Source organism: Dromaius novaehollandiae, chromosome 1 (genome assembly GCF_036370855.1).
Source record: "Dromaius novaehollandiae isolate bDroNov1 chromosome 1, bDroNov1.hap1, whole genome shotgun sequence".
Classification (NCBI taxonomy): domain Eukaryota; kingdom Metazoa; phylum Chordata; class Aves; order Casuariiformes; family Dromaiidae; genus Dromaius; species Dromaius novaehollandiae.
Window position 1 is genome coordinate 32,953,291 of NC_088098.1, and position 27,019 is coordinate 32,980,309.

At 36.5% G+C, this 27,019-nt stretch overlaps 1 protein-coding gene across 5 annotated transcripts in view; it reads right to left on the reverse strand.

The window, feature by feature from the left end:
- Positions 1-2,037: 2,037 nt before the first annotated feature.
- Positions 2,038-27,019, reverse strand: part of TAFA2 (TAFA chemokine like family member 2) — a 197,399-nt gene continuing 172,417 nt past the window's right edge. The window contains exons 4-7 of one of the 5 annotated variants that reach the window (XR_010388170.1): positions 26,625-26,749; positions 13,372-13,571; positions 11,185-11,433; positions 2,038-4,181 (exon numbers count right to left, since the gene is read on the reverse strand). Coding sequence is in view for 2 of the 5 variants with exons in the window: in XM_026092369.2 (XP_025948154.1) it covers positions 4,138-4,181; positions 7,750-7,843; positions 26,625-26,749 (263 nt within the window). In the remaining 3 variants the exon portion in view is untranslated. Of the gene's footprint in view, positions 4,182-7,749; positions 7,844-11,184; positions 12,793-13,371; positions 13,572-26,624; positions 26,750-27,019 lie in introns of those variants that run through there. The other 4 variants (XR_003257985.2, XM_026092369.2, XR_003257981.2 and 1 more) reach the window with 4 other exon arrangements.

The window sequence follows — 27,019 nt, forward strand, 5'->3', positions numbered from 1 at the left end:
GATTTCTGTGGGGTATCAACTGTACTCCAGCAGTCCCATGCAGGTACCACACCCCCAAAACCTCTTCAGCATCTCCGCTGAAAAAACTGTACTATAGTCCTAGACCAGCCCTAGCTTTTGCAAGCCTGGCACCCCATTAACAGCACTTTGAGAAAAAAGAACAGAGTCATTTCATAATCCAATAGTTTCCAGCTGTCATCAGAAATGGCTTGCTTGCTAGACAGTCTTAAGTTTGGTTTGCATTTGGAGATGTTAGCAACACTTGGCATTAAAACAATGTTGTGGGAATTTCAACAATATACAACCTTTTATCATAACCACATAAACAACTCAGGTAAACACAGAAGATGCATAGCACAGCTGAGCATAACACAGTAGCAGAAAGTTTTGTGACACCCCATACAAACAATATCAAGGATGCAATTTGGGAATGTTTTCTAAGGCTATAAAAGAATAAACAGAAAAATTCTTTTATCAGGATAAGAACTGCCTTGTAAAGGCTAATAGAGTGATTAAGTAATGCTCATTATGCCATTTAATACCACCGAAATCATAAGAAACCATTTAATGCCATCAGATTGTTCAGTTGTGACATGTTGGATACAGAGCTATTTATTTTTTGGCAAGAAGAAACTAGAGATTAAGGCAACCCTTCTATTACAAACAAAAACTGGGCTCCTTTCCCTTGCCAGTATCTTGGTTAACAACAGTTGTGTCAAAATTCCAGGCATGAAGGAAGAGGCAGTAAATTAAGAGAAAAGGATTCCAATCACATCTTTCCAATTTGTTGTTAGAGATATCTGCATGTTACCTGGATAGCTATAATGCCAGGAGTACAATCATAACCAGCAAAAACAAAAACAAAACAAAAAACTGCATACATTTTTATGAATTCTAGCAAAATAACAACTTCATAGTAGCTCTTTAGTTTTATAACAAACCTATCTGATGCCTTCTGTCTCCAGTTTTAAAGCACATAGATACTATATGAAACAGAGCTGCATTTGCTTGTGTGAAGTACTAAAATGCTACAACAGTACCATTCTCAAGCAGAGCTGGAGTAGCCAGAACACTGGAATAGATGGATTTAAAGGTCGTAACAATGGTATCTGTAGGAGCACTATCTCAGAGGTTAGTTCTTACCACGACCAATAATGCAGATAAACCAAGAATAGGCTTGAAAGATTTTTAAGCGCTGTTTTATATTTATTAGATCTGATTAGGAAATTTCTTTCATTAAGACTCACATTGGAATTCCTTCTTGTTTCATTGAACTGATCCACTACATCTCATTTTGGAGGATTTGAACAAAACAGTGAGTTTTCTTTCCCTATCGATGCACTGCCATACAGAACTGCAGACTGGGACCCTGTTTTCTCCTATGCTTCACAGTTCTTGAAGATTAGTGATTTCAAAAGGTAACGTGATTTCCCTCTGATCATAATGCCTGAACATCTTTGTAATCAGATGAAGCTGGGTACATCAAAAGATCTGGGAACGAGCATATAGGGGATAAAGAAGCAGTTGAAGCAGGATTAATCTCCACATGCCTACAACATGAATGTCCGTACCTGATCTAGTCAATTATACACCATTTTTAAAGACAGAAGTAAAAAGGGATTGATGCAGAGCTCAACTATGGTTCCCAGCTTGCTCCCAGATAGAAATTCAACAAATTAAACTGAAGTGTTACCATTTCAGGATGATCTACAATGTTCCATTGCTAGTGAAAAGATCTAAATCAGATTTTTTCAGGATTCCCATTCTGTGAAGAAAAGCAACATTTTTATTCAACCTCATATGAAAACAACAGTATGGTCACCAGAATTTCCCAAGATAGTGCTAGAACAGTTGTGCTAAACATCATTTTCTCTTTTTTGGAAAAGAACCTCTAAGAATGGTCAAAGATATTCCCAGTTCTACTGAAAAAATACAAAATTATTATAACTCTTGTGATTCTTGTTCACTGAAGAAAAATCCTTTGTTCCATGGGTAAACAGAATATAAATCGTCAAAGGACACATCCATACAGGGGACTCTATTTTATATCACAATTTTATTCACTTGTTATGAATATTCACAACATTAATCTACTGCAGATAATCTATTCAGTATATTTGAAAATCCATTTATTTTCACTTATTGATATGCATGTGTTACACTTGTATATAATACAGTTTTTTCAGTGTTTTTTTAAGAACAAAGAAACAAAAAAAAAATGTTGAGAAGCATGATGCAGATTTTTGACCAAAGAGAGGCCATATTCAGATTTTACAATATAGCACATTTATACTTTGCACTGTCCCAAACGAAGAATCTCTTTAAGATGCTACCTTCTCTCCCACCTGTTAGCACAAATCCATACAATATTATTCCATCCTAAAATACTGAGATACCTAGTTGCTGCTACAGTTTATCCTAATTAAATTTTAATCAGAAAAGAATATCTTTCTCTGCCAACATCTTTGATTATTCCTCAGCAGAATGATAAAATATACATCTCAATTTTATTCCCAGCAATCATTTATTTTAAGCTCTCCTGTGCAATAATACAGCAGAGGTAATGAAATGGTTTTGGAACAGCAGGGGATACTGTGACAGACAGAGCACTCCAGGGTGTTCATCCATCATGGAACTTATTTTATAACTACCTAACCATGTCAATGGCTTGCAATGATAAAAGGGTTTCCCTCTTTCTCTGAGAGTCTGGTAACCACACAGGACATTTAGATAAGTTTGCCCCTATGTATTTTTGACTACCAACAAGTGTGCGTGGTTTTCATTTCAGTGCACCAAAGCAGACAGTCAGAACCCTCTCACCCTCTCCAGTCAGCATGCTTATGCAGTGTCACTAAAAGGAATTGCCAGCTCTCTGTTGTATCAATATTACAGATGGTACAATATACATTAAATGGACTATAAAATTATACATTCTGTAATAACTTAGAAAAAAGCTCATAGATGCTTAAGGCCTTTAAATATTGAAGATTTTTTTCATGGAACAGCACATCACAAAGTTCAAAAAATTGCTACTGAAATAGAAAATAAAAAGTAAATGTTGTCATGAGATAATGATTTTGGCAAGGATCAGAAGATCTGAATTGGATGATTGTAAGTGCTTTTTCCTTTATAGCAAATAGAATGAGCAGACATCTACATAAGCATCCAACAGTACTTGGGTTCAAGCAAGAGATTTTATTTTTTAATAAAAACAATCTGAATGAGTACCATCCAATTTCAGAATTGCAAAACTCATATACATCCCTGCCTACCTTTATAAAAAGGGATAAAATAGTGTCATTGAGTGCTTACCATGAATTTCAAAGAATTAAAGGCTAGGAGAGTAAAGTATAGAGCAGGAACACCCATCTCCTTCAAACTAAATGGAAATGTATATCTTAAAGGTATAAAATGCCTTATAATGGAAATGGTAATTGAGTTTTGACCACTACTTTTTTAACTGCCAAAGAGCTGCAGTAGTTGGTTAGCCTTAGGGAAACATGTCAGCCTGACTATACATTCTAATATGACTGATGTATTCAGATAACTATTACTTGTCAACAATAATTATTAACAATGGATATATATTTCCATTCCTATAACAAAAGTAACTTCAAGATGTTGAAATATGTACCTTTCAGAGCTCCAAGATTAGAATACAAATAAAAATGTCTAGAACTGTGCCATGCCAGAGGACAATTTCTGCAACAGAAATTTAATTAAAGTAGTGTGCAGTCCACCAGCATTCTTAATGCTGCACCAGGGTTCATTTTAGAGAGAAGGAACCAGTACATTTTGGAGGCTGACTTCATCAAGATGAAAAGCCACCAGTCTGGAATGGAGAATCTGAAAGACTGCTGCCTTTCTCCACCTTTTGAATATCACCTCCTGCGATTACAGCTGCAAATTCTTCCGCAAGTGCAATTTTACAAGTGTACACAGTTCAATCTGTTGAAATCTTTGTGACACAGAAGTTCAAAATAACTTTCCAGTATTTTTGATCTCAAGGCTTTTGCTGATTACAAGCCAGGTTCTCACTGAAACAATTGATTCTGAAGGATACACCCCAGAAGTATAAAATTTCACTTCAAGGATTGCATGGAGGAATGAAATTCCTGTGTGATGTGTTTAATGTTATCAGCCTTGAGGTTGACTTGATTTGTCTTTAGCTATCGGGTTACCTGTAAAGAAAAAGAAAATGAGAAAATCAAAACTTTACATAGAGGATCTACTTTTGAAGTACTGGAAACTGAGATTGAAATATAAGATCTCTGTCCAGCAAAGCTCTTTCATGTGTTTTTTAAATAAGTGAAAAATACCCAGTGGTATTAGATGGGGTTGCTCCCCTGCTTAAATTGTGTGTTGAAGTGCTTTGTTGGAATGGGACCTGACAAGGAGAAACTGAAATATAACCATGCTTAAACATTTCATAAGAAAAATCTGAAGGTCACAGATTATCATTCCACAAAAGTTAGAAGTGCTGGATTCAAGAAAACAGTATGTATTATGTTCATCTTTTTCAGTGTTAGAACATCTGTATCTTAACAACTATGCTTTTAAAATGTTAGTAATTGAGTTTTAATATTGACTGTAACTGGAGATATATTCTTCTCTTCTTTGCATGCTACTTTAAAATGTAATGTCCTGTTGAGGGCTAAATACATTTTAGCAAGCAATAATCACTTAGTGAGGAAACAGGACAGAAAGCATGCATACATAAACATGAGATAGATACACCTTGTTATTCACCAGGTATAAAATAACTAACAAGAAGTTCACTTGGAGTGGTTTCACCCAGGCTAACATGAAACAAGAGTGGAACAGAAGGACCACATAGAAAGAGCGGGAGACAAAGTATTTCACAGTAATTGGACTTTCCCTGTGTCTGATTTGGATTTTAAACATGAAAAGGAAGAAAAAATCTGTCATATCAAAGAAGTATAACTTTAAGGAATATTTCTGCTGTGTCAGTGGATACAATTAATGATCATGTAACATTTTAATATCAAATCATATCAGGGGACACCATCCCAGCTCTTGAGGAACAACCCATTGGATCGGTCACAATAACACTTTCTGGCATCAAGGGGCATATGTTTTTCATTTTGATCGCAAAGAGAAGGGTCATGCTCCTTAATGATGAAACATCCTTTTGCCCTCAGCAAAACTATTTGCATACAGCTCTTGTCAGCTCTGCAGAGCAGGAACATTGAGCAGAATATTAAAAGGACTGTCCTAGGAGTTCATTACTTTAGTTTGCCTTCTCCACCAAGTAGTTTCTAGGAATTTCACTTAAGAAGGCAATAATAAAATTGTGCTTTGTGATTTTTATGATACATGGGTTTATTTATTACACTGCTCTTATTTTATTTTGTTCTTGCTGTTGGAAACAGCCTCATGTGGTCCCTTCTGTAGTGTAAGATTGCCTGAAAAAATAATGAAGAATTAATTTAAAAGTCAAGCAACATATTTCTATGTTGTGCACCAAAGCTCAAAAGGCTGACACAGCACCTTATTGTTATTTATTCTTTATGTTATTATAACATGCTGGAATTCTACTCATGGACCCAGGTGCCACTGTGCTGCATATTGTAAAATACACATCTCCTGATCCTATCCGCAGATGGACTTTTATTAGCTTCACTTGATATATACATATAAAGCTGTGGTAAATCAACCGATGCAAAGCACACTGAAGACTGATCAAATGATGTGAGACTCCCAAAGAGGCCATACACATGCAGGGTCAAAGCATCTTACATCTGCACCACAGAATAGCCCAGAACCAAAGCAGAACCCGAGAAAGGTTCCTCAGAGGCACAACACAACAAGCACAGCCTCAGTAACTCACATGAATTATCTGCTCTGCCTACAAACACACTGAGTAAACCTTTGCTTTTGAAAAGAGAGGCTGGCAGCTTTGCAGTCATATAAAGTAAAGGCAATGTATACGGGGGTCTTTTAGCCCTGAGGGTTCACAACACAAGTAGCCTTTAAGCTATTGCTGAACCAACCGTATAGCTGAATCAAGCTGCCTAGCACACCCTGGTAGAGGAAGAGAAACATCGTTGTGGCAGCATTTTCTTCCCTGCTGGCCACCATTTAAAACAGCTCAGAGTTGCAAAATGGCAGAAAATATTTCCGGGTAACAGATTTTCTGACAAAATTCAAGTGAGATGGTCTTTGATAATATGCAGTTTACCCATATGACACTGCAACTTATCACACGCATTAAGCCAAGCCCAGAGTAGTATATAAGGTGATTTTATATGGTTAGACTTCCAAATCAAAATCTTTTGAAACTAGGTAGAAATGTGACATGAAAGTCTATTTATTATTTCTATAATATCCAGTTCACCCACCTCAATGCATCAGCTACAGTGATAAACTGGAGCTAGCATTCTCACACATACAGGAGTGCTCAGTTACATGGCTGTTTGCAAGCGCAAAAGTGTTCTCCTCAGTTAGTGAAGCCAGGAAGAAAGCCACTGAAATTATAATCTGCAGGCCTAAACTGCCCTCAGCCTAGCTCTACAACCACATGGTGAAAAAATCCATATACAAGCAACATGCACTCTTACATAGAATAAACGGGTGATACGAAGAAAAACAGCTTCAGTTAGCTGCTCAAATCTCTGCTGTATAGTGGGTGTCTAATCATACACACCGTTCATCATATTTATACAGACTGTATAGGAAAACAAGCTGCACATGCCTAGTTTTTATGATTACATGATTGCAGTTTTTAACCGCTTTCCCTTGCCTGAACTTATATTATTCCCCCTGCTGTCTTTTTCTTTCCTTTTAACTTATAGGTCACACACACTAACTCTGAGTAACTCGCATAGTAGTCCACATTTGCCTCTATGTAGAAAGGTAATACTTATTAAGCAAGCACACAGCAGCCATTAACATTAATGGAAGTTATATATCCACACACATTAAGGAGAAAAGGGACCCCTTAGATGAAAAGGCATTTTCATAAAGAAGCAGTGAAAGTTTAGATAATATCTAGTGATGTTTTTTTCAGAAACGCTTAATTCTGGCTATAGTAAAAGCTGTGCATTTTGAGCAGCTAGGAAGCAAGATACTGTGCCAATGGTCTTAATAGGAGAAAAGATAACATGGGGGCATGTTCTGATCTCTAAAATCCTAAGAGAATAGTAACACCGAATGGGAGCAAATCGAGTCTAATCAATTTTTCAGTTAATAATTATTACGTATGAAAATTAACTTTTCTGCTGCTGAACAATACAAATGGAAAAAGGACATAACACCTTAAGCATTCTAGGTATTGATTTGAATTAATTTGCTCATACTTGGAACAAAATTGCTTCCTTTATGTTAATATATTTTTTCACATGGTTGTTATATCATAAATACAACGCATTAGACTCTCCTCACTTTCTTCTACTAAATGTGCAATTAAAGCATAATTACTCTGCAGTTGCAGACTTTTTAATTTAAATTGGTGAGTGGCTGCTGTAAATTGGCTATAATTGTACGTGAACTCACTTGTTTTATTTTAAAACAACAATACATAATTAAATACAACTGCAGTTTTCCACATTTTTTTTACTCATTAAACAGATTCAGCTTTTGGGTAGAACATTTTTGCCAGTGTAACCCAGAGTGGCCAGAGATGAAGAGACCTCAAAGGCAGTCCATTAGAAAAGCAACAAGCTCAAGAGATTTTTCTGGACAGCCTTCATTTGAGTAGTGCTGACAACGGGTGAAAAATGCCCTCACCTGTGAAAGCCCCCAGCCGATGAATGCTGCAGATGATTGTACCCTCTCTCCTGTCAGAACAGCTTCCCATACAAAACCCAGCCTGATACTTTTCCTGAAGACATAAGTAGAGGAAGGGAACAAAATCAAGCCTATAATGAACGGCTGAGTGAATATTCTCTAAACAGTAATGCACATCTCCTTGCTCCAAGCATCAGTTACAGGGTCAAGATTAGCCATATACATTTCTTCTATTTCTTCAGAGTGACAAATACACCACTGTGTATTTGCTAACTACAGAATAGTTTATATTTGTAAATGAGGCACCTAATTACTTTAATTACTATTTAATGATAGCAGAAAATAGATAACGTACAATATATTGAAATCTGTGTGTGCTGGAATATTTCATAATACAGCTTCGTACGTTACTAATTTTTTGGCTGGCAGCTCTTTTGATTATTTTCTATGTTTATGACAGACCATACCCAAAATCTACATTAAAACACACTCTTCAGTTTGCAAAGTCAAGTACTTGAAAGTTAGGAACTTGCCATTGAACAGTAAGCAATAGAATTTAGTGGAGGGAGTGGTGGGGAGAAGTCCATTATAATGCCAGTGGGATCGTGTATTAATGCAAATGCAGATTGCAGGAAATTTTTAAGCCGCATTTCTTCCCTCTACATTTGATTCAGAAGTCTGGTGGACCTTCCTTTCCAGGTGTTTGCCAAAGAATATAAATAAATACACGAAACAGGAAGAACTTAATGCTGGTCTTTTCTCTTAAATTAGAATTGTTCTGTCAAGATATAGGATTGTGCGCATGGTCAGAGCCTGAGCATTGTCTCAGAATATTTCAGAATACTCAAGAACTTTCAAAGCTATCTTTTTCTTTTTTTTCCTGAGATACACAAGACAGAGGAGGGATTTAAAAATAATAACTCACCCTGAGCTAAGTGGAAATTCATGAAATAAAGAAAAGACATTGGCACCCATAGCTTTCTTCTGCCAAATTTTAACAGCTTATCAAAAACAATAATAATGTGGGGATTCCTTAAAAAATAAGAAGGGTCCTACAAATCTTTTTAATGGACAACAATAAGCTAAATACAGGGAATGCTGTAAGGTTTCCTTAGATAAATGCTTTATGAAAAAGACACATTATGAAAATGCTTAGCTGTGGATTACTACTGTCCTCCAAGATGTGTAGATCAGCCAGAGATCTTGTACCAAGACAACTGTTATTTGTACATATTTGTACATAGCATATTTCCTTCCATTTTCTATCTTTATTTTTATATTCTTATACCATGCATCAACAGAGCACCATGAAGTTAATAAAGCAGGACAAGCAAAGTAATTCTTTTGCAAACCTTTCCTAACAGGGAAGGAAACTGCCGTTGGAGAAGGCTATACCAATCATATATTTCTATGAGAGAAATAACTTTGTTTTAGTGCTGAAAACCTGATATGCATATCACAATGCACAAACAGAAGGGCCCACATAACCAGAAACAAACATCTGTCAACAGCTTTTTTCCTCTCATGCCCTGTGCAAATGAAGGTCTAGACTGCAAATGAATCTTTTGAACAGATGGAAGCACACTCTTTTTTGGAATTTCAAAATCTGGACAGTGTGTTTGCCAGGCACTATCATTCATATGTGGTTTATGAAAGCAAATGACAGTTTGCATTGCCACTTGTGCATGTTTATGCACTGAAACAGATCAGCTTGTAAGCTTGGAAGGTGTTTGCTCATATAATACGACTACTTTGTACCTCTCTCATACTTTCTACCTGTGATTCTCTAAAATGCTTTGCAAATGTTAACAAAGACAGGCTCACTATGTCCTCAGAGCTTGAGAATTCTGTAATTTATTTTCTAAAGAAGTGGAGAAACTGGAGCAAAGAGCTGTTAAGGACATTTCCGTAACAGGACTCATAGGCACTTTATAGTAGTAGGTGTGGATTTGGGTGTCTCTGGTTGATAACTAAGTTTCTCAGTGCACAAGAAACTCTTGCAAAGTTTTGGGAAAGGTTAGAGGATTCAAACATATTTCGCAGGTATTCTTGATGCAATACCTGCAGCAGAGAACTGTGAGCTGGAAAACAGGCTGCTGTTTCAATATCAGAGACTGCTATTTGACTTGGGCTAATGACAGCAGGCAAAATTTGAGTGATTTGTGAGTAGATCTGAAAATGGATATTTAATGATAATTATACAGGGTCTTTACCTTCAGTGAGGGTTATGTGCTGATAGACAAGTTTTTCAAAAGTCTTTAAATGTTTCATTCCTGCCCGTAAAACTTTGGCCTTCTCTAACTTCTGAAAATAAGGCTCGAGAGCTGTAAATTTTTTTACAAAATTTTACTTTAGGCATTGTAGTATGTAAAGTGTTAGTTTAAACAAGTTTCCAAGCCCGTAACAGAGAAAGTTAGAGTTCCAGATCCTCAGGTCTCTCCTTTAGTTATCATTTCTAGCTCATTTTATTAATTAAACTGAACATTTCCCAATACAGTTCAATGATTCAAAAGTTTCTGATGCCTTAGATAAAACCAGACTCTAAAGCTTCTAATTCTTTCATACTTTTATCACACTGTGACTTATCAGAATTATATTTGTGCTAATTCTTGTGCTTAGGAATTTCCATTAAGGAAGAAACAAACATATTGAAACTCAGTTCACACAATGTTATTTTAGGTATAATTCTGTATTTCAAGTTTACCCACTGCTCTTAATGATTTCAGTGGGAGCTTTTGGTGCTAAAGAATGCAGGCCTATAAAATCAGTGTTAAAAATCATAAGTAAAAACCAAAAGGATATGGAAACCTTTTGCATGTAAATTGAGCTTTCCACTTGCTCCATTTCTGACAAGCATGTGCCAAATGATCTTAAACGTGGGACTAGAAAAATAGAAAGGAAAAAACATTTGACAGCACGGCATACATTTGTGAAAATGGCAGAATCCTCTATCTTAAATATGGTTTTATGATAAACAGACAACATCTACCATACCTTAGGAATATAGTGGAAACACCCTTTTTCCAATTGTTTTCTGAGTTTTGAGAAATCCAGTACAAGATGCTGAGCTTTGAGCTATGACTATAAACAACACCTAAGTGGATATACCAAGTTGTACTTCCTTTTTAAGCTCTGTTCTCCTCTCCAGAGCACCCGATTGCTTTCCTACAATAGTGAGTATACTTAAGGTCATGAATTGGGTCTACCTTCAAAAGGACAGTGAGTGAAGAATGACCTTTAAAGGCTCCCAGAAGTATCTGATTGACACACCGAGGCTGCTTAGCAGCGCAGTGCAGAGTCTCTTGAACCAACCTCCTGAAGCTCTGCCCAAATAAGCCACGATTCCTGGGCATCTGCAGCAAACTAAGTAACTACAATGAAGAGTTAGGTACAACAGTTCCTGTTAATACTGTGTAAACCTGTATTTGTACACACCTGCTGCTCTGTGAGTAATAAACCAGGGCTGGAACACATTTTCTGGAGTGGTTTGACTCTTTGTTCCTCAACGAACGTCTGGCCCTTCCTTAGAATCCGACCAAGACTAGGATTCATCACAACTATTGCTGCTCCAACGTGGAGCCAGAATATTTTGTGTGTGTGGAAAAATCAAAAATTGTCATCAAGCACAGCAGAAACCTCCTTTTTTACTTCTCCATTCGGACTTGAAGAGTTTTACACGTTTGCCTAAGAAACAAACACATGTCAAGTACTACACTGTTACGGAATTAGTTACAGAAAACAAAATGGGGATTGATGGAATTTTCTTTAACTTACAAGGAAATGTACAGAATGACAGGAAAAACATATTTTAGAATCAGAGTAACTTCTCTTACCAAAACAGCATGTTTTCAAAGAAAAAACAAACAAACAGTAACAATAATCTCAAGGGAAAAACTTTAAGCATATTCAAGTTTAACAAACTCATTGATTTGTCACCAAAAACTCATTGATCTGTCACCAAAAACAAATAGGATAGATAACACTCATTTTGTCCAAGTATATCAGCAATCTTTAATTATGATAAAACAGTATTTGAAAAGCCCTTTGAAAATAAGTCCATGGATAGACCTGTGGTACAGAAAAAAGGCATAAAGTCAGAATTTGTTTTCCTCTAAATGAAAGACTTGATGTGTTCTTCCTACATATGTTTAAAATAAAAACACGACAGTGTAACGTTTGAAAGATAGAAACATTCTGAGACGAACTCTATTTACAATTATTACTACTGTTAGTAGGCTATGGGAACTACCATAAAATAACAGATGACACATTTCAGAAGACAATACTGAACTTAGGCAGCTAGTTCCTTATTTAGACATATGGTATTGGTTTTGGACATGCTGATAATGATCATTTTCAAAAAGGGGTGCACAGCATATCAAAAGATTGCCTACTTTTATTTAAACAATGCCTGAAAAAAGATTACTGTTTTTTTTTATGTTACTTTTCTTTAGACCTTTTAACTTAGATGTCATGCTGTAGATCATTAGAAACATCTATTACAAGATTAAGCTGTGGCTCACAAGTTCAATAACTTGTTGCTTTTATAAAGGCTCTACACATTTAAATACTATAAAACAAATAAATATGGGTCTGGATTCATATTTCCTTGAACTCGATAGTTTACAAAATGAACTTAATTGACACAACTCACTGAAACAATTATTATAATGTATCTTTGATGAAGACATATGAGTTATGTCAAGCATAAATCTAATTCATTAGGCTTTCCAATGTACTTCATCATTATTCTCCTCCAAAGGGTAATGCCACTAGAATGCACATTATTCAGGACAATGCCTAGACTGTCTTAGTGCTTCCATGACTTAGCAGAGAAATGAAGTTTATGGTAGAATTTTTTGAGATCATAAAAATTCAACATTTTTAGACAACAGAGTTTTAAGTGAAAAAGACTTAAACATAAACCTTGTTTTACTTTCTGTAACAGGTAATAACTGTAGAAATTCAGACAAGAGTATCCTCTTGTAGTTTTTGTGGTGATCACAACTCCATACTGGGACTGCAGCATCACGAGATAAAAGACTGCAAGACAATTAATTAAATAACTGTAGTTTTCTTCACTTTCACAGCACTTCTTCCATCTAGTCATCTCAAATGGAAGACAAAAGTAGCCTCTTTCCTTTTTAAAGATGGGAAAATGGAAGCTTAATAAAGAGTCATACTACCCTGTCAGCTGTGAGAAAGTAAAAGGAGAAGCAGAGATAGGAACACAGTTCTTACCCTTTCAGTTTAATCCTACCTCACTTACCTAAAGAAAAGCCTATAGTTATTCTTGTTGGAAAGGGAAACCTCTAAGAAGCAATTTCCTATGTCTAATATTCTAAAAACAAACAAAAAAAACCCAGAAAAGCCTAGCCTTGCTTTAAAGCTAGGTTAAGGTTTTAAATTGGCTAATAGATATAATGTATTTTCATCTTTTAACGTATTTTTCCAGAGACAAGGATAAGACTGAGCTACCAATTATCCCCAGTAAAAAAATCATTACATTTTAGAACTGTTTTCCTCATATGTTTGTAGTTCACTATTTTTCCAGGGATTTTGAACAGAGAGTGATAAGCCATTTGGATGAGACCAAAATAGAAACATAAATTATTTCCTTACCTGTAATTTTATCTTCTCTATGAGGGTACCTGCTGCTCTGTTAGTGAAGTACTGATGTGTTTTCTGCCTTTGTCCCAAGCTTCAGAGATTCCTCTGATGATTTTTCCCCACTCTTACCAGCTCCCACTGCTGTTTTTTTGAGGTAGTGCACCCACATTTGGCTCCAGGAATACTGTCACAGCTGAGGGAATATAAGAGAACTAAAAAACAAGTTAGAAAACAGCAGAGCAATAGCCAGGCAGGAAAAAAAAATGTTTAAAAACAAGGAATCAGTCATCAACTTGAAACGTTTTGATCGTTCTCCTCTCTTTTTTGATCCATTTAGCATCTCCAAATGAAGAAAAGACTTCCCCATGCTTGGAAAAATCCTAGGCAAAGTAGAGGGGGCTGGCAGAGTAGTGGGTACTCACTTAGAGAATATAAAATTATTTTAAGAGCATCTAATTTTAATTTTCTCCAGTATGTGTACCCATCATGCCATCACTCTAATACACACAAGAAACAGATGAAAGGTGGAAGATTTGGAAGATTACAGAAAAATCCCTGTCACCTTGTCTCAAGTTTTAATAGAAGTAGGAAAGAGAAGACTGAAAGACTTTTCACCTAAAAGCTGTCTTAGATGAGCAATTAGGAGGATTCCTCATTGCCTAGGGAAAAGTACATAAAGTCTGGCTCACTATGAAGTAGTCAAGATTATGGTTGCTCATTCTCAACTAACAGTTCTAGTCATCTTGGTCATTACAGAAGAAGGAAAGAGAAAAACTAGTACTGCTGGCTCAAAAAGCAAATCAGAATATAAAACAGAGCGCAAATCCACCATCCATATTTGAAGTTGTGAGTAGTAGATGAGAAATTTCACTGTCATGCTTTTGTGGTTTTGACATGTACGGTCATGAGTTCCTGTAGCATTCTTGGAAATAGTTGTCATAGCACATTGTTATTTGCTTAACTCCAGAAAATGGTAGCCTAATGCCGTTCCCTGGCATCTGTCCTGAACTGTGTGTTTTCCACGATAAACTGATACAAGTCACCATCATCACTGCTGAACTGAGTAGAAATGTCTTCTTGCTTGAGTATTACAGACATTTCCATGGGGAAGTTAGAACTTCCTTTAACTCCTATTCACTGGGAATCATCTTGATAATATTTTGGATTTCACAGTAAACAGAAAAGACATATCTGTTCTAAGAGAAAAATGAACCATAGAAAATGTATTGATAATTTGCTTTGGTATTCAATTTAATTTGTATTTCTTAAAGAATATCGACATTCCTCCTCATACCTGCCTCTTCTTATTGTCCCCTGACCAGAATGTGACCCAAGGCAAAGTAAGTATGACTGAGTCAGAGTAGCGAATCATAATTAGACTCTGATGTTTTAAAATATGGAGAAATGAAGGAAAGGCTGAAAGGCTCTGCAGGTTGTTGTCTTCAAATTTCAGGGATGTAAGTATCAATGGTGTTGTGATATAAGATCAAGAGAGAGAAAAAGGACTCTTGAATGGCAATCTCTTGAATGATTCTCTAGAACTAAATTGGCTTTGCAAGCAGTCTTTTTCAACTCTGACAAGTTGCAGTGTCCTGTTCCTTTTTTGTACTTTGAAAATACTGAACAAATATTATTGACCACTGGAATTAGAATGATGCCTTGAATATGATAAATTTGCTATGCTCTCCTTTTCTAAGATCACTCAGAAAAGGTGACAAGAAGGCAGGACAGAGCAATCTCAAAATTCTAGAAGGCCAACTACTGAGATTTTTTTCAGTGATGCATATGCCTAAATTGGTAACAGCACAAGAATAGGTAAAGTCTTCCAGTCTTCTTTTGGCAGAAACATGTTCCTGAGCCAAAAAGCTTCAATTCAAGATGAAGGAACAAGCTGTTGTTCTTCCGGCTGGCATCAGCAAGATATTTTCTGGCATTCTAAAACTGGAAGAAGCAAAGATGTCTTGGACCTCTTAAAAAATGCAGCTCCATCACATCATTTGAATCTATTATTCATACTGAGTTTGTAGATACAGGTTGGTTAGACACAGTCCATTGTCTCCTTGAGATCATATCCAAGCTGCAGGTCACATCATACAGAGAAACCACGGCGAATCAGATTCTGTAGCTTCACCTAGAATCTCAGCGTTAAAGTTCTATGAGATTCCTCACTATAGACATGGAAGGGGCTGAATGACAGTCAGGACTGTGGATCTCAGAAGATGTCATCTGTAGATGCTAATCAGCAGAGGAAAGCTCACAATCCATTTTATAGAATATATAAAGACTTTTGGAGCCTTTTCTCTATCTACAACAGTGTGTTTTTCCTAAGATGAATCTGGTCTTCACCAAGGTGGAAGTAGGAGTAAACTACAATTTATGGAAGCATGAACAATTTTGGAAGTTTTATGCAAATGGCTTCATGTTGGTCCTCTTCTTTTTTAATGTAGTTCTAGGCAACAATCTTCCACTTCTTCTTGCCTGAAACAATTTTTTTGCTTCATTTTGAGCAGTTCACAGACAGGACAGGACTATCTTCATTATTCTTAAGGAGAAACAAGTAAGATCTACCAGCACATTCACTTTGTTCTGCAGGGGAAGAATAGCTGAGTAATTTGATTCCAATTAGTTTGAGAGTTTTTCCCTCCTCTGCTGGCAATTGTGAGCAACTCTTTGTATAACTGACATTCTCTGATTGGTATCCATTACCCATTTCCTCCCTTCCCCACCTGAAGGCAGAAAAGCACAGATGAGACAGGGCGGTAGTGCTGAGGTATCCTATAAACAGTGCTAATGCGTAAGGAGATGCCTGGAGAGAACTACGGTAGAATTGAAAATAATAGCTCTTGAACAGTCAGGGGCCACTGCTCCACTCCTGCATATCAGTTCTACAACTAAGTGATGAAAAGCCAGATGCATAGTTTGTGAACCCTGTGCCAAATACTCATGGAAAGAGGCTACTATTTAGGTAGTGATAATGTGAGATTTCAGAACACCTAAGTCCCTCTGAGCTGAAATGCATCATTTCTCACTTGCAGAAATGATCCAAAGAAGCCTTCAGAGACCAGAAAGGAAGTGAGACAAGGAAGAAGCGCTAGTTCTAGAGCATGCTAGCATGGTTCTGGCATTTATATGTCATCTTCCTATACGGAGCTAATGAGAAGTTCACTAGGACTTCCGAGGAAAACTTTAAAAGGACCACTGGATATTCAAAGAACTGTCCTATTACAGCCCCAAAAGGGTAAGAGACTGGCAGAAAATGGAGCTGCAAATGAGAGTAGAAATCTTTTTGATTTCAGTGTTGGGCCTTTTCCACTTAATGGAGAAGTGGAGGAAACCAAAAATTTACATAGAGCCTCAGAACTCATTTTTATTTTCCATCGTAGTAGCAGAAAATATTCTCCAGACATGAGGACAGTACCTCAAACAGGCCAGAAAAGGGAAAACTGAAAATAAAAAATAAAAGGAAGAATCTTTTGGGACAAAGGCAGAAAACCTCCTGGCTGGACTGATGGAGTGGACGATTCTCATGTGGAAGAAAGTAATGCTTGCAAAAATCACTGATTAGTTAATTAATGACATGCAACTGAAATCCATTTATGTTTTTCTTCAAATATTATAGAAATATTTTCTTTTGATTTTGGCGTAATCCCATCAATTTCAGGTTCTGCAGAAGCTAACATAATACTTTACAATGGATGCTGTGTGCAGTCTTATCTTAGGAAAAACTCTCCCCTCATAAAAATATATAAACAATACATTTCATTTCTCATGATTTGTACATTGTGTACAAATGTACAAATTCTCACAAAAAAATTAAAGAGGAACCCTTCTGAACAGCTAGCATCAACACCTACTGTAACCACAAGAATATGCGGCTAGGGTGAAAACCAGTCAGGACAAATTGTAAAATTTCCAGGCAAAAGCTTCTAATTAAAAAAATAATAATACTATCCTGTGTTTAGAAATCATTTTCTTTCAAGTAATGTATTAACAAGCCCCATCTTTCCAAAAGAGCTATACCCATCATCATTGCCCTTATCCCATTCGCTCTTGATGTTCTTCACTTTGAGTCTTTAATATCAGTATCCATAGGACTCTGAAAGCCAGAAATGAACAAAACAAAATTTGATATCAAAAATTTGCTTGGGTGTTGAATATTTGGGTTATCTTGACCCAGAAAATTTTACTACACTTTGCATTTTGTGAATTTGCCTGTAACATTTCACAGTTAAAAGTCAACATGCCCAAAATTTTCAACATTCAGGCTTTTATTGGCCCATTTCAAAACATTCTGGAGTCCAAGAGACTTCTTTTTTTTCCAGAGTTCAAAGGATTTCGAATAAGACCTTATTTCCACCTGATAATCAGGTCAAAAATTCCTAAAGTCAATCCATATTTATGCTATATTTATAGAATATATATTTATGGTGAGTATGAAATGAAAACAAATTAAGACCAAATTGGAAACCAGGTCCAGCATGGGAGCTAGACAGCACTGGAGTGGTAACTTTTGCATTTCTGGCATTCAGGTATATCTAAAGAACTTTGTATTTAATTTCATACATAATTTGGATTTTCTTCATTTAGGGTCATGTGGTAGTGTAAAAGTTTAGTAGTGAACTGTTACTTCTGCTTCAAAGCATCTGCATAGCATTATGGAATACTCCTACTGCCTCTGTCACTACCTTGATCTCCTCCTTCTTTTAGTCCTTTTGATTATTAGTCCCTTTGACTTATGATTTTTTTGTAAAAATTTGCCTTTGGCACAAGGACTGTGACTAGTCCAGATTTCTGTGACCTATAAATGATCATCATCAAGCTGTAGGGCTAAACTCCCATCAGAAGTAGACTTGTAACAGGAACTTTTTCACAAGCTAGAACTAGGTGTGCCCACTTCACAGTAAAGAAGTAAATTTGGTAAATAGCAGCTATTTTTTCTGAGATCCAGTGAATTGCATAGCCACTGAATATTGATGATTCAGTCAAACTTTCTTCAGAGCTACACTTAGAAAACTGTAACATGGGTTGGCAAGGGATGCTAGCTATTTTCATCAAAGTGCCTAAGTGTCCCAAAAGAGTAGTGTTTAAATGTCCTACAAAGAAATAGAGAGCTTCAGTATGAAAGAATTATGATGAGCAATAATTTCTGACTAATAGAAGAAGCTAACTTGACCCAGGAAATTTCATCCTATTTCCATTCGCAGTTGAGTTGCCTCCTGTAATGTGTATATATTTTTATGAAAATTTGTACATACTGTGAAAACGTGTAAATACATATATATTGCTATTTTAATGACAGATTAGATACAGTGGGTCTCTGAGGCAGCAATGAGAAACATGCTGAGACAGCTGCAAATTTCTTCTAGTGACAGATTAGCCACAGGCTTGGAAAGAGATTCCAAAGCAATGCGGAGACTGTCATACAGTGCAATCTCTCTTTTCCATGGCTAATATTTTGCTAGTCTGTACACTTGCTTGTACTGTGATCACAACCTTTTTATGAACCACAAAGTACTGCTAGACACTGTACACATATGCAAATTGTTCCTATAAATCTTCACCAGAAATTAAGGTACAAGGTGAAGAGTCTATAGACAGAGGCTCTGAAGTGAAGCAGTTTTACAATGAAGTAGTTTATTTAGTACAGCCCCTTAAAGAATATTAAGAGAAGCTATTTCTGCAATTATTTACTACTGACACCTGGCAGATCAATATTTTACACTGTCAGTATTTCAAGTTTCACAATAGTCAAAGCAAAAGGCAAATTGTTTCATGTGCTGGAGGTCAGTAGTAGTTTTACACTGAAAAAATGTCATGTGAGAAATGCATTGCCATATTAGTATGGACTGACCACAACTACCATACATCTGGCTTATCAGAAACATTCTAGAAAGCACTATATATAACGCTTATATTATGAATTTTTTATTACTCTAACTATATGTCATCACTACGGTAGTTTCTGATAAGCCTGGAGGAAGGAAGGGAAATAAAGAAGTGAGAGAAGAGGCTACCACAATGGCAGTATTTCTTTTCAACCTTGGCAGAACAAACAGCAATACTCGTTCCACTTTTTCCTTCTGCTGCTGGTTAAAGTGCCCCTTCATCTGTTGTTGCTGCTGCAAAGAGGCACAGAACAACACCTAACATAGCTGCATTGCTGATGCACACACAGCAGTTGGGACATCATTAATGCTGACTGCTGGTACTGGGAAGCTTGGTAATTACCACCTGCCTTTAGCCCTCTTCCTTTGGCCGCCTTAGCAAAGCATTGCTATAAGATATCTAATGGAAGCACTTTCATTCTTTTGTGCTGAAAGAGTTATAAACAATGTATTTTATAAATTGAAACATAAATAAAATCACTGCCTCTGCTATCAGCAGCTGTAATGAATTTAGAAACAAACCAGCATCTGCAAGTGAGAAAGAGGAAGATAGGATAGAAGTATAAGCGGTGTCAATAGCAACAGGACTGCATTGATTCAGAGCAGTGGAATTCACGTGCTGAACACCATTTGGCCTCATGCAGAGCCAGTTGGTGTGTTTGGATGGTATACCTTCTCCTCGTCCAAGAATGTTATTCAATTTTTAGCTTCTTTAAGTTCTGGATGCCATAATGCGGAATTATATTAAATGGAATATTATAAATATCTGACTTCAGGCTCTCTCCAATATTGTTTTGGAATGTAGATAAACACTCTGAGTATGGATTTCTTTCCATCCTGGCAATATTCCTGTTATTTTTCGCACTAGTCGTCTATCTCTGGTATTGATTTGGAAAGCAGATTTGGATTTGGAATGTAGATAAATATACTCAATATGGATTTATTTCTGGCCCTGTAATATTTCTCTTTTATATCTCTCTGTTCCTGAAATATTTATTTTATATTTTTTTACAGTAGTCTATTTCTAATATTGGTTTGGGATATAGTTACATAGTAATATATTAAATATTGATTTCTTTCTCTTCTGGAGTGTCTTTTCCCCATACATTAAAAATAATAGCCAGTTTTCAGAGTGACAATTCCAGTTCCTTCTGTCCCTCATAAAAGTGTAGGTGCTCAGCACTTGCAGAAGTTGGACATTCACTTCCAAAATGCGGCCTTTTAAAACCTATGTAAAAATACTACTAGCACTACTAGCTAATAAGAAAATATTATTTTGGTCACTTGCACCATCTAGAGATCTTCCGAGATTAATAATCAACTGCCAGTATGCAGCACTTAAGGTCTTTTTGATTAATTTCTATTTCATTATTATTATTATACCAACAAGTCAATTCTAAAAGACATGCACTGGTTGCCAATTTCTCCTGAAAGTTAGATTATCGGGCATGTTGCTCATCACAGCATGATTAACCTATTTAGCTTGCAGTTGCATATCTTCAGAACATGAACACTATTGAAACTTCTCTTACATTATATTGCATTTGTTGGTGGTCTAAGTCTAAAGCTTCCCAAACTGACAAAGAAGGGGGTCTTTTTTAAGGCCATGTCAAAGAGACTAAAGTTTCCTACCCACCATCTTCCTCTTCTACATTAAGCATCTAAATAGTAGATGCTAAGATAATCATCGTAGATTTCCTTTAGTGCTCTGGGGAGAAAGAAGCACCTCCAGAAGGTATTTCATCTGACTGATCTGACGAGATGAATTGTCCTCTGGAAGTGAACAATTCCCTCCAAAACTACAAAGACAGCCTAGAGCATAGGCTGAGTCACCTTACTTTAGAGAATCCTAACTCAAGCAAAGCCAGGTGAATTCCACTTGATATTTTAACCAGATCTTAGTACATTACTTAGCATTAAATTCTAGATTATTCCGCAAGCCATTCTGCCCAAGTCAAACTAAAAGCTTAAGGACAAGATACTATTTCACATGAAAAATATCAGTGTATATTTTCCCTACATCCTGATAAAATATCAAGTCACCTTCTCTGAACAGATCTCAGGCTGTGCCTAACCAGGAGCACTTCCAAGGGTGGGCTTGGGTGCACACTTTTTCCATTATGTTGCAGCTCCAAGATCTCAAGATAAGACTCAGCATGCATCGTTTCCCAGGTTTTTCTGCACTCTAGTTTCTGCAGGAAAGACACACAGGTCTGTGGGCTGCCCAAGGACCATGGCATGCTCCAAGCTGTTTGCAGGGTGGATGTCTGGGGAACCAGCACCGCAGCAAGCGCTGCAGCATTCACCTTCACAGGCTACAGGTAGCTTCTGGCACTCTTATTTAAAGTAAGCTTGTATCATAAAGATAATGGACAATGCACTCTTAACTATACAAATAAAGGCTGACCTCTGTGAGTTTGCTTCTGAAACACTGCTCTCCAGAGACCTCTACTCCTAAACTAAATCTAAAGTACTTCTCTACTAAATACGTTCAATTCTTCTAAATTTGCCAGGACATAAAAGAAGTTACCCAAACAGTTTCCTCATTGAAAATGATAAATGTGTGGTCATTTTGCATCTCCCCTTATTTTTCTCCCTATCTCTATGTGGGGAAAAAATAGTACTTTAAAGGTAAGAAAGAATATAAATGTATAATTTACATTCAGATATACTTTTTAAATGCCTTAAATGTCACAGGTTTTGGAAACCTGTAAATACGATAGTTTATAATTCAGTCTCCATGAAGCTTTGAGCATTTATCTCAAAGCCTTTAGTTTTGGCCCAGCCTTAGTGAAATACTGACAAATTTGCAACAATGTAACACATGGCATGTGAATCTCTAAGTCATTGTACAATGTGTTATGATAAGCATCTATACATCGATATTTCCCCCTTAAACATCCTTTTTTTTGAATAGCATACAACTTTTTACAGATGTAGTAGTTTATATCTCATGAGGATCTACTGATGAATATAATACATCCTGAAGAATGTAATTTTTAAATGAATATCTTATGGTGAACCTGCAAACTTTGCCAGGCTAACGCATGGTGGAAAGATCTTCACTCTCACTACTTGTATATTTTTTCCTCACTTTTAAACAATGATTAACACAGAAGGTATTACACAAAAGAAGATCTCAGTTACATATACCACTACGATCAAAGGAAGGATGATTACATGAAACTGTATAACACGCATTCTTCTCACCAATGGCTAAGCAATAGGAGAAACAGTCATTGGCACAATCATGTCATATTAGTATGTCTCCATTTAGTTATTCCCAGCCTATTTCCTCATGCGATGCTATGTTTGTATTTTCATGGAGTAATTTCATATCAACATTCCTTGCCCCTTCTTGGAAGCATCTTTATGAATCCAATATTCAGTATTCCAATGGACTCTTTTTGATAAGAAAATAATCTCATCTGTGGCTGACTTTTCTGTGGCATTTTACATCTTTAATTTATATATATATATTTATATATATACAAATTTATTAAAAAACAGATTATGGATTTTTTTCTTCAAATAGTTGAAATGTAATAAAAAATGTAACTGTCAATTGCATTCATAATATTAACCATATTTGGGAGTTTCTAAATAGTGGGAAAATCCATTTGTTTTTAAAAGACATTTTCCTTGTTTTGCAAAAAGGAAAGAAAACACAGTCAAGAGAAAATTTTGAATGAAGGTAACTGTATTAGAAGAAGGTTGTAGGAAAAAAAATTCAAAGGTAAACAATTTTTTATTTTCTCCTTTTTTACAGTGTTTTCATCACGTAAAGGGAGTAACACGACAAAAACAATTGTTTTTATTTATCAAAACATTGAGGCTAGGCATACAGAAAAAAATTCAATCACTTCCATTCAAGGCAGTGTCTCAGTCTGGAGGAGAATGCCACAATGTTCCTAGTAAATCTCAGCTATGCACTTAACCATTTCATAATCCCACTAAACCGTTTCTGAACATCCTCTTTTGTACTAGTGTAATGCTTAGGAAAGCAAACACACATTTTTATGTGAAGTCAAAAAATTTATTGTTTTAGCTAAACTGTCATTCCTTCCTCTCTCCTATTCCCTCCTGCAGGCTACATAGATCCAAAATAACCAGTTCAAAACCAATACAGGTTTACTCATGATCACTTCACAAACCCACACTTTTCCTCCCCTGTATTCATTGCTTTTCCATGATTAATTCCTGATGTCAGCCCCTTCCCACTATAAACTACATGCAGGCAAATTAGGAAATGTGGTTTCGCTGTAAAATCTTTCCATAACACTTGTTTTTGCATTCCTAGGGTAAATAATTTCCACCTCACTGTTCTTAACATTTGAATTCTGATTACCACAGCATCCACACTCTTTCTAATTCATTATTGATGCCTAACCTTATTATATCCCTATATCTGAACAAAATGCAAAACCTCAAGTAGACCACATTTTTAAAAATCAGTTAGTTTTCTCCCATTATTTACCTGTCCTTTTTGCTTAGTGACTGATATCATAAGCATCAAGAAGTTGGTATCATCAGTCTCTACAGCAGTGTGATTAAGTATGCTAAAACATTTCCTTCCTATTACTGGTTTTATCTCTAGCATAATACTCAACTATGAACAGCTTGAGATGTGAAAATGTAGGTGCTGCTTTTGAATTTGCTATCCTGTAGAAGAGGAGGTAGTATTTGAGAAGTTAATTGAGTTACTTTCTCTACACATGAAGAAGGCAAACTTACAGAAAATCTTTAGAGGTGAATATAGAGCTAATACTTTTTTAGGCCTTTCAGGAAAACTTTCACAAGGATTTTCCACAGTACACTTAAATCACCCAAACTGTTCTGTTCCCTTCGTTTCTTTATGCTTTTACATTATACATGATAATCACATATGGGATATTTAATCTGACAATCAGAGGCTTATTATTCATGATTTCTTAATACTGACTCTGTACAGTTCTTTATCATGTGTCTCAAAAGGGTGTCTGAAACTACAGAGAGCTTTAGAATTCTTCCTTTTATTTCTAGCCTTTGGGGAACAGAACAGGAACTACAAAAACAATGTAATCACTACATATTAGGGAGAAGTGCTTGCTTTTTGATACTAAGCTACTCTCAACACAAGGAATCACTCACCTTCCTAGTAGCAATGTATATCTTTCTGAGCATCGGAGTGATGTCCATTAAATTCTCAGCCTCCTGCACCTGGAATGACAGATCTCCATTCCCTACCACCTGGTTCCAGTGACTGAGACCAATTGTTAGTCAAAAATTTGAAATAAAGTTTGGTATTTTCTCAAAATAGCTTTGCAGATGTGTGGGAAATGAGGGAAGAAAGGGGCAACAGGCAGGATCTGAGCAAACTAGAAAGCAGAATAAATAGAGGGAACTTCAGGAGATGGACTATTCTCTTTCCAGTGAGAGTGCAAGCAGGCTATGGTGATGGCAAACAGAGCAAAAGACTGGCTTTTCCATAGCATCTTTTCTGAAGAGCCATGGAATTAGTCCTGAGGATTGCCACCATGGAGGACAAGAGAAGGCTGAATCCCATAAAGAACCCATCCTGCAGCAGAGGCATCAGCCCTTGAGGACAAGAGCTCTGGGTTTCTGCCTGTTTCTAAAAGCAGACAGAACTTCATAATCTCAACCAGTAGAGAAAAGTCTATCTTTTGACAAAGATATATTGACAACAAAATCTCTTTAAAGAGATTCATATTGAGCTCTCTCCCTTTTGTGACCTCTTTTGCTATCCAGACCACATTATTAATTACTGCTTTTTAAGCACTCACATTAAATATAAAATGGCATGTGTGCTTTAAAGCTAATAGTACCATGTATAAATGCAGTACTAGCCAGGACAAATGTGTGTAGCGCTATACATATATCTCTTTAAGTCCCAGCCCTGAGATCACAGGATCTAAACAAGACAATTTACACAGAAGTAGAAGATAGCAATTTATGAGGAAGGAATGAGAAAGAAAATTAAAAGAAAAGAAGAAAAGACTCGCTAAAACAACATTTCCAAACACTCACTCCCAATTCCTTCTCTTTCTCCTCCATCACGATTAAATTCTATCTAATTCCTTTTGGTTATGTTATACACACACACACATTTCACATGCACATAATCCAATTTGCATTGGCATGTTCAAAGTTAGATGTCGGCAGCATTCAAGCAAGGTTAGCTTCAGAAGAAATACATTCAAGAGAGGATTCAGGAGTGGAATGGCATATCAAACATGGAGGAAGCACTCTTTCTTGAAAAAATGGCAAAATATTCATACATAGAGAAACTCACACATGCAGAGCTCTGTGTGAAACAGGAGTATAATTCAGTCTGTACACACTACAGTGCACTATAGCCAGGGCGTACCACAGATTTAGTGTCTACACAGAGATTTCATTCAAATGACATAGACACACAAACACACCTACACAGCGTAAATACCATACTAGCCAGTTATGGCCTAATACCACAAACAATTATTAAATATCCATGAGCAAAACAGTCATCGTGTATGCCTGGTTCATGTGTGGGGGTGAAGGTGTTTATGCTTGCACACATGCATGTGTTTCTTCAGGACAGATTTTTAATCTGTTCTATGTAGATGAAGAACTATATCGACCCTGCATAGATTCCAAAGCTGTAGTTTTAGGACATCTGAGTAAATAATGCTTAGAGTTATCTGAGGAATTTGTTATTTTTTCATTTCTGTTAGCCACTAGAAAGCTGAGATTACAATAGGTTTACTTTGCTTTCAGGCACTGTATATGATGAATGTTAGATGGATTTCTGTTAATCTAATTTTGAACCAATAATATAAAAAGTATCAAAGAGAGAAAAGGAACTTACTGAAACTCAGTCAAAATTCTGTAGTAAATCTCAGTTATACAAGACGGAAAGAACTAGAAGATCGTTTGGTAACGCCACATTAAATGCTTACTTACCATGCTCAGCAGTTTCAGTGTAGAAACATGGTAATTCCATGTTGCTGACAAAAATTTGTTTGTCTTCCATCCTGTAAATGAATGTCTTGTGCACTTTGAATATTACACAGAGCTTAGCAGGGCATATAGGCTTTGCGCAAGTGGTTGCAGAGTGAAATACATACCAAAATGCAATACATGTGATTATTACTGGTTGATGGTAAAGGAGTCAACTCTGCTGTCTCTGTTGCTCACCTGAGAGTGTCTGGCGTACTGCTTACCATGATCAAGCAATTGCAAAGTATGCCGAGAAAAATGTGCAAGACCACAAAGTCCAATCCCAGTATGACTCTCTTCCCTCATTCTTTATTCTTCTAAACTGTTGTCTTCTGAGTGCACCCAATTTCCTGTGTGCTTTTTGTACCTGTTGGTAACACGTCAGGTTGGTATCATACCTACCCTAGTTGTTTTCACTTTATTTCCAGAGGAACAGCTCCATCCCTTCCGATCTGGAAGAACTTTACATTCTTCCCCTTCAAGACATGGCTGCATGTGGCACCACCATTTCTGCTCCACTATTGAAGCTACAAGAGAAGAAAACAAACACATCTGCTTGTTCTTGAAATGGATACTTCAGTAAGTCATTATGTTGCATCATCTGTTTTATTTCCCAGGAGAATCTTAGAAATATATTGACTGATGGCTACTCTGTGATTTGCAGCCAGCTCAGAATCTTCATAACAAAATGAGCCGCAATTTCTACAAGGTGCTGTTTGCATCTAAGTCAGTCTCTTTACTGCGGGGCTATTTTTTTTCCCCTTTTTACTGCACTTCTGGAACTAATTTCACAGCAT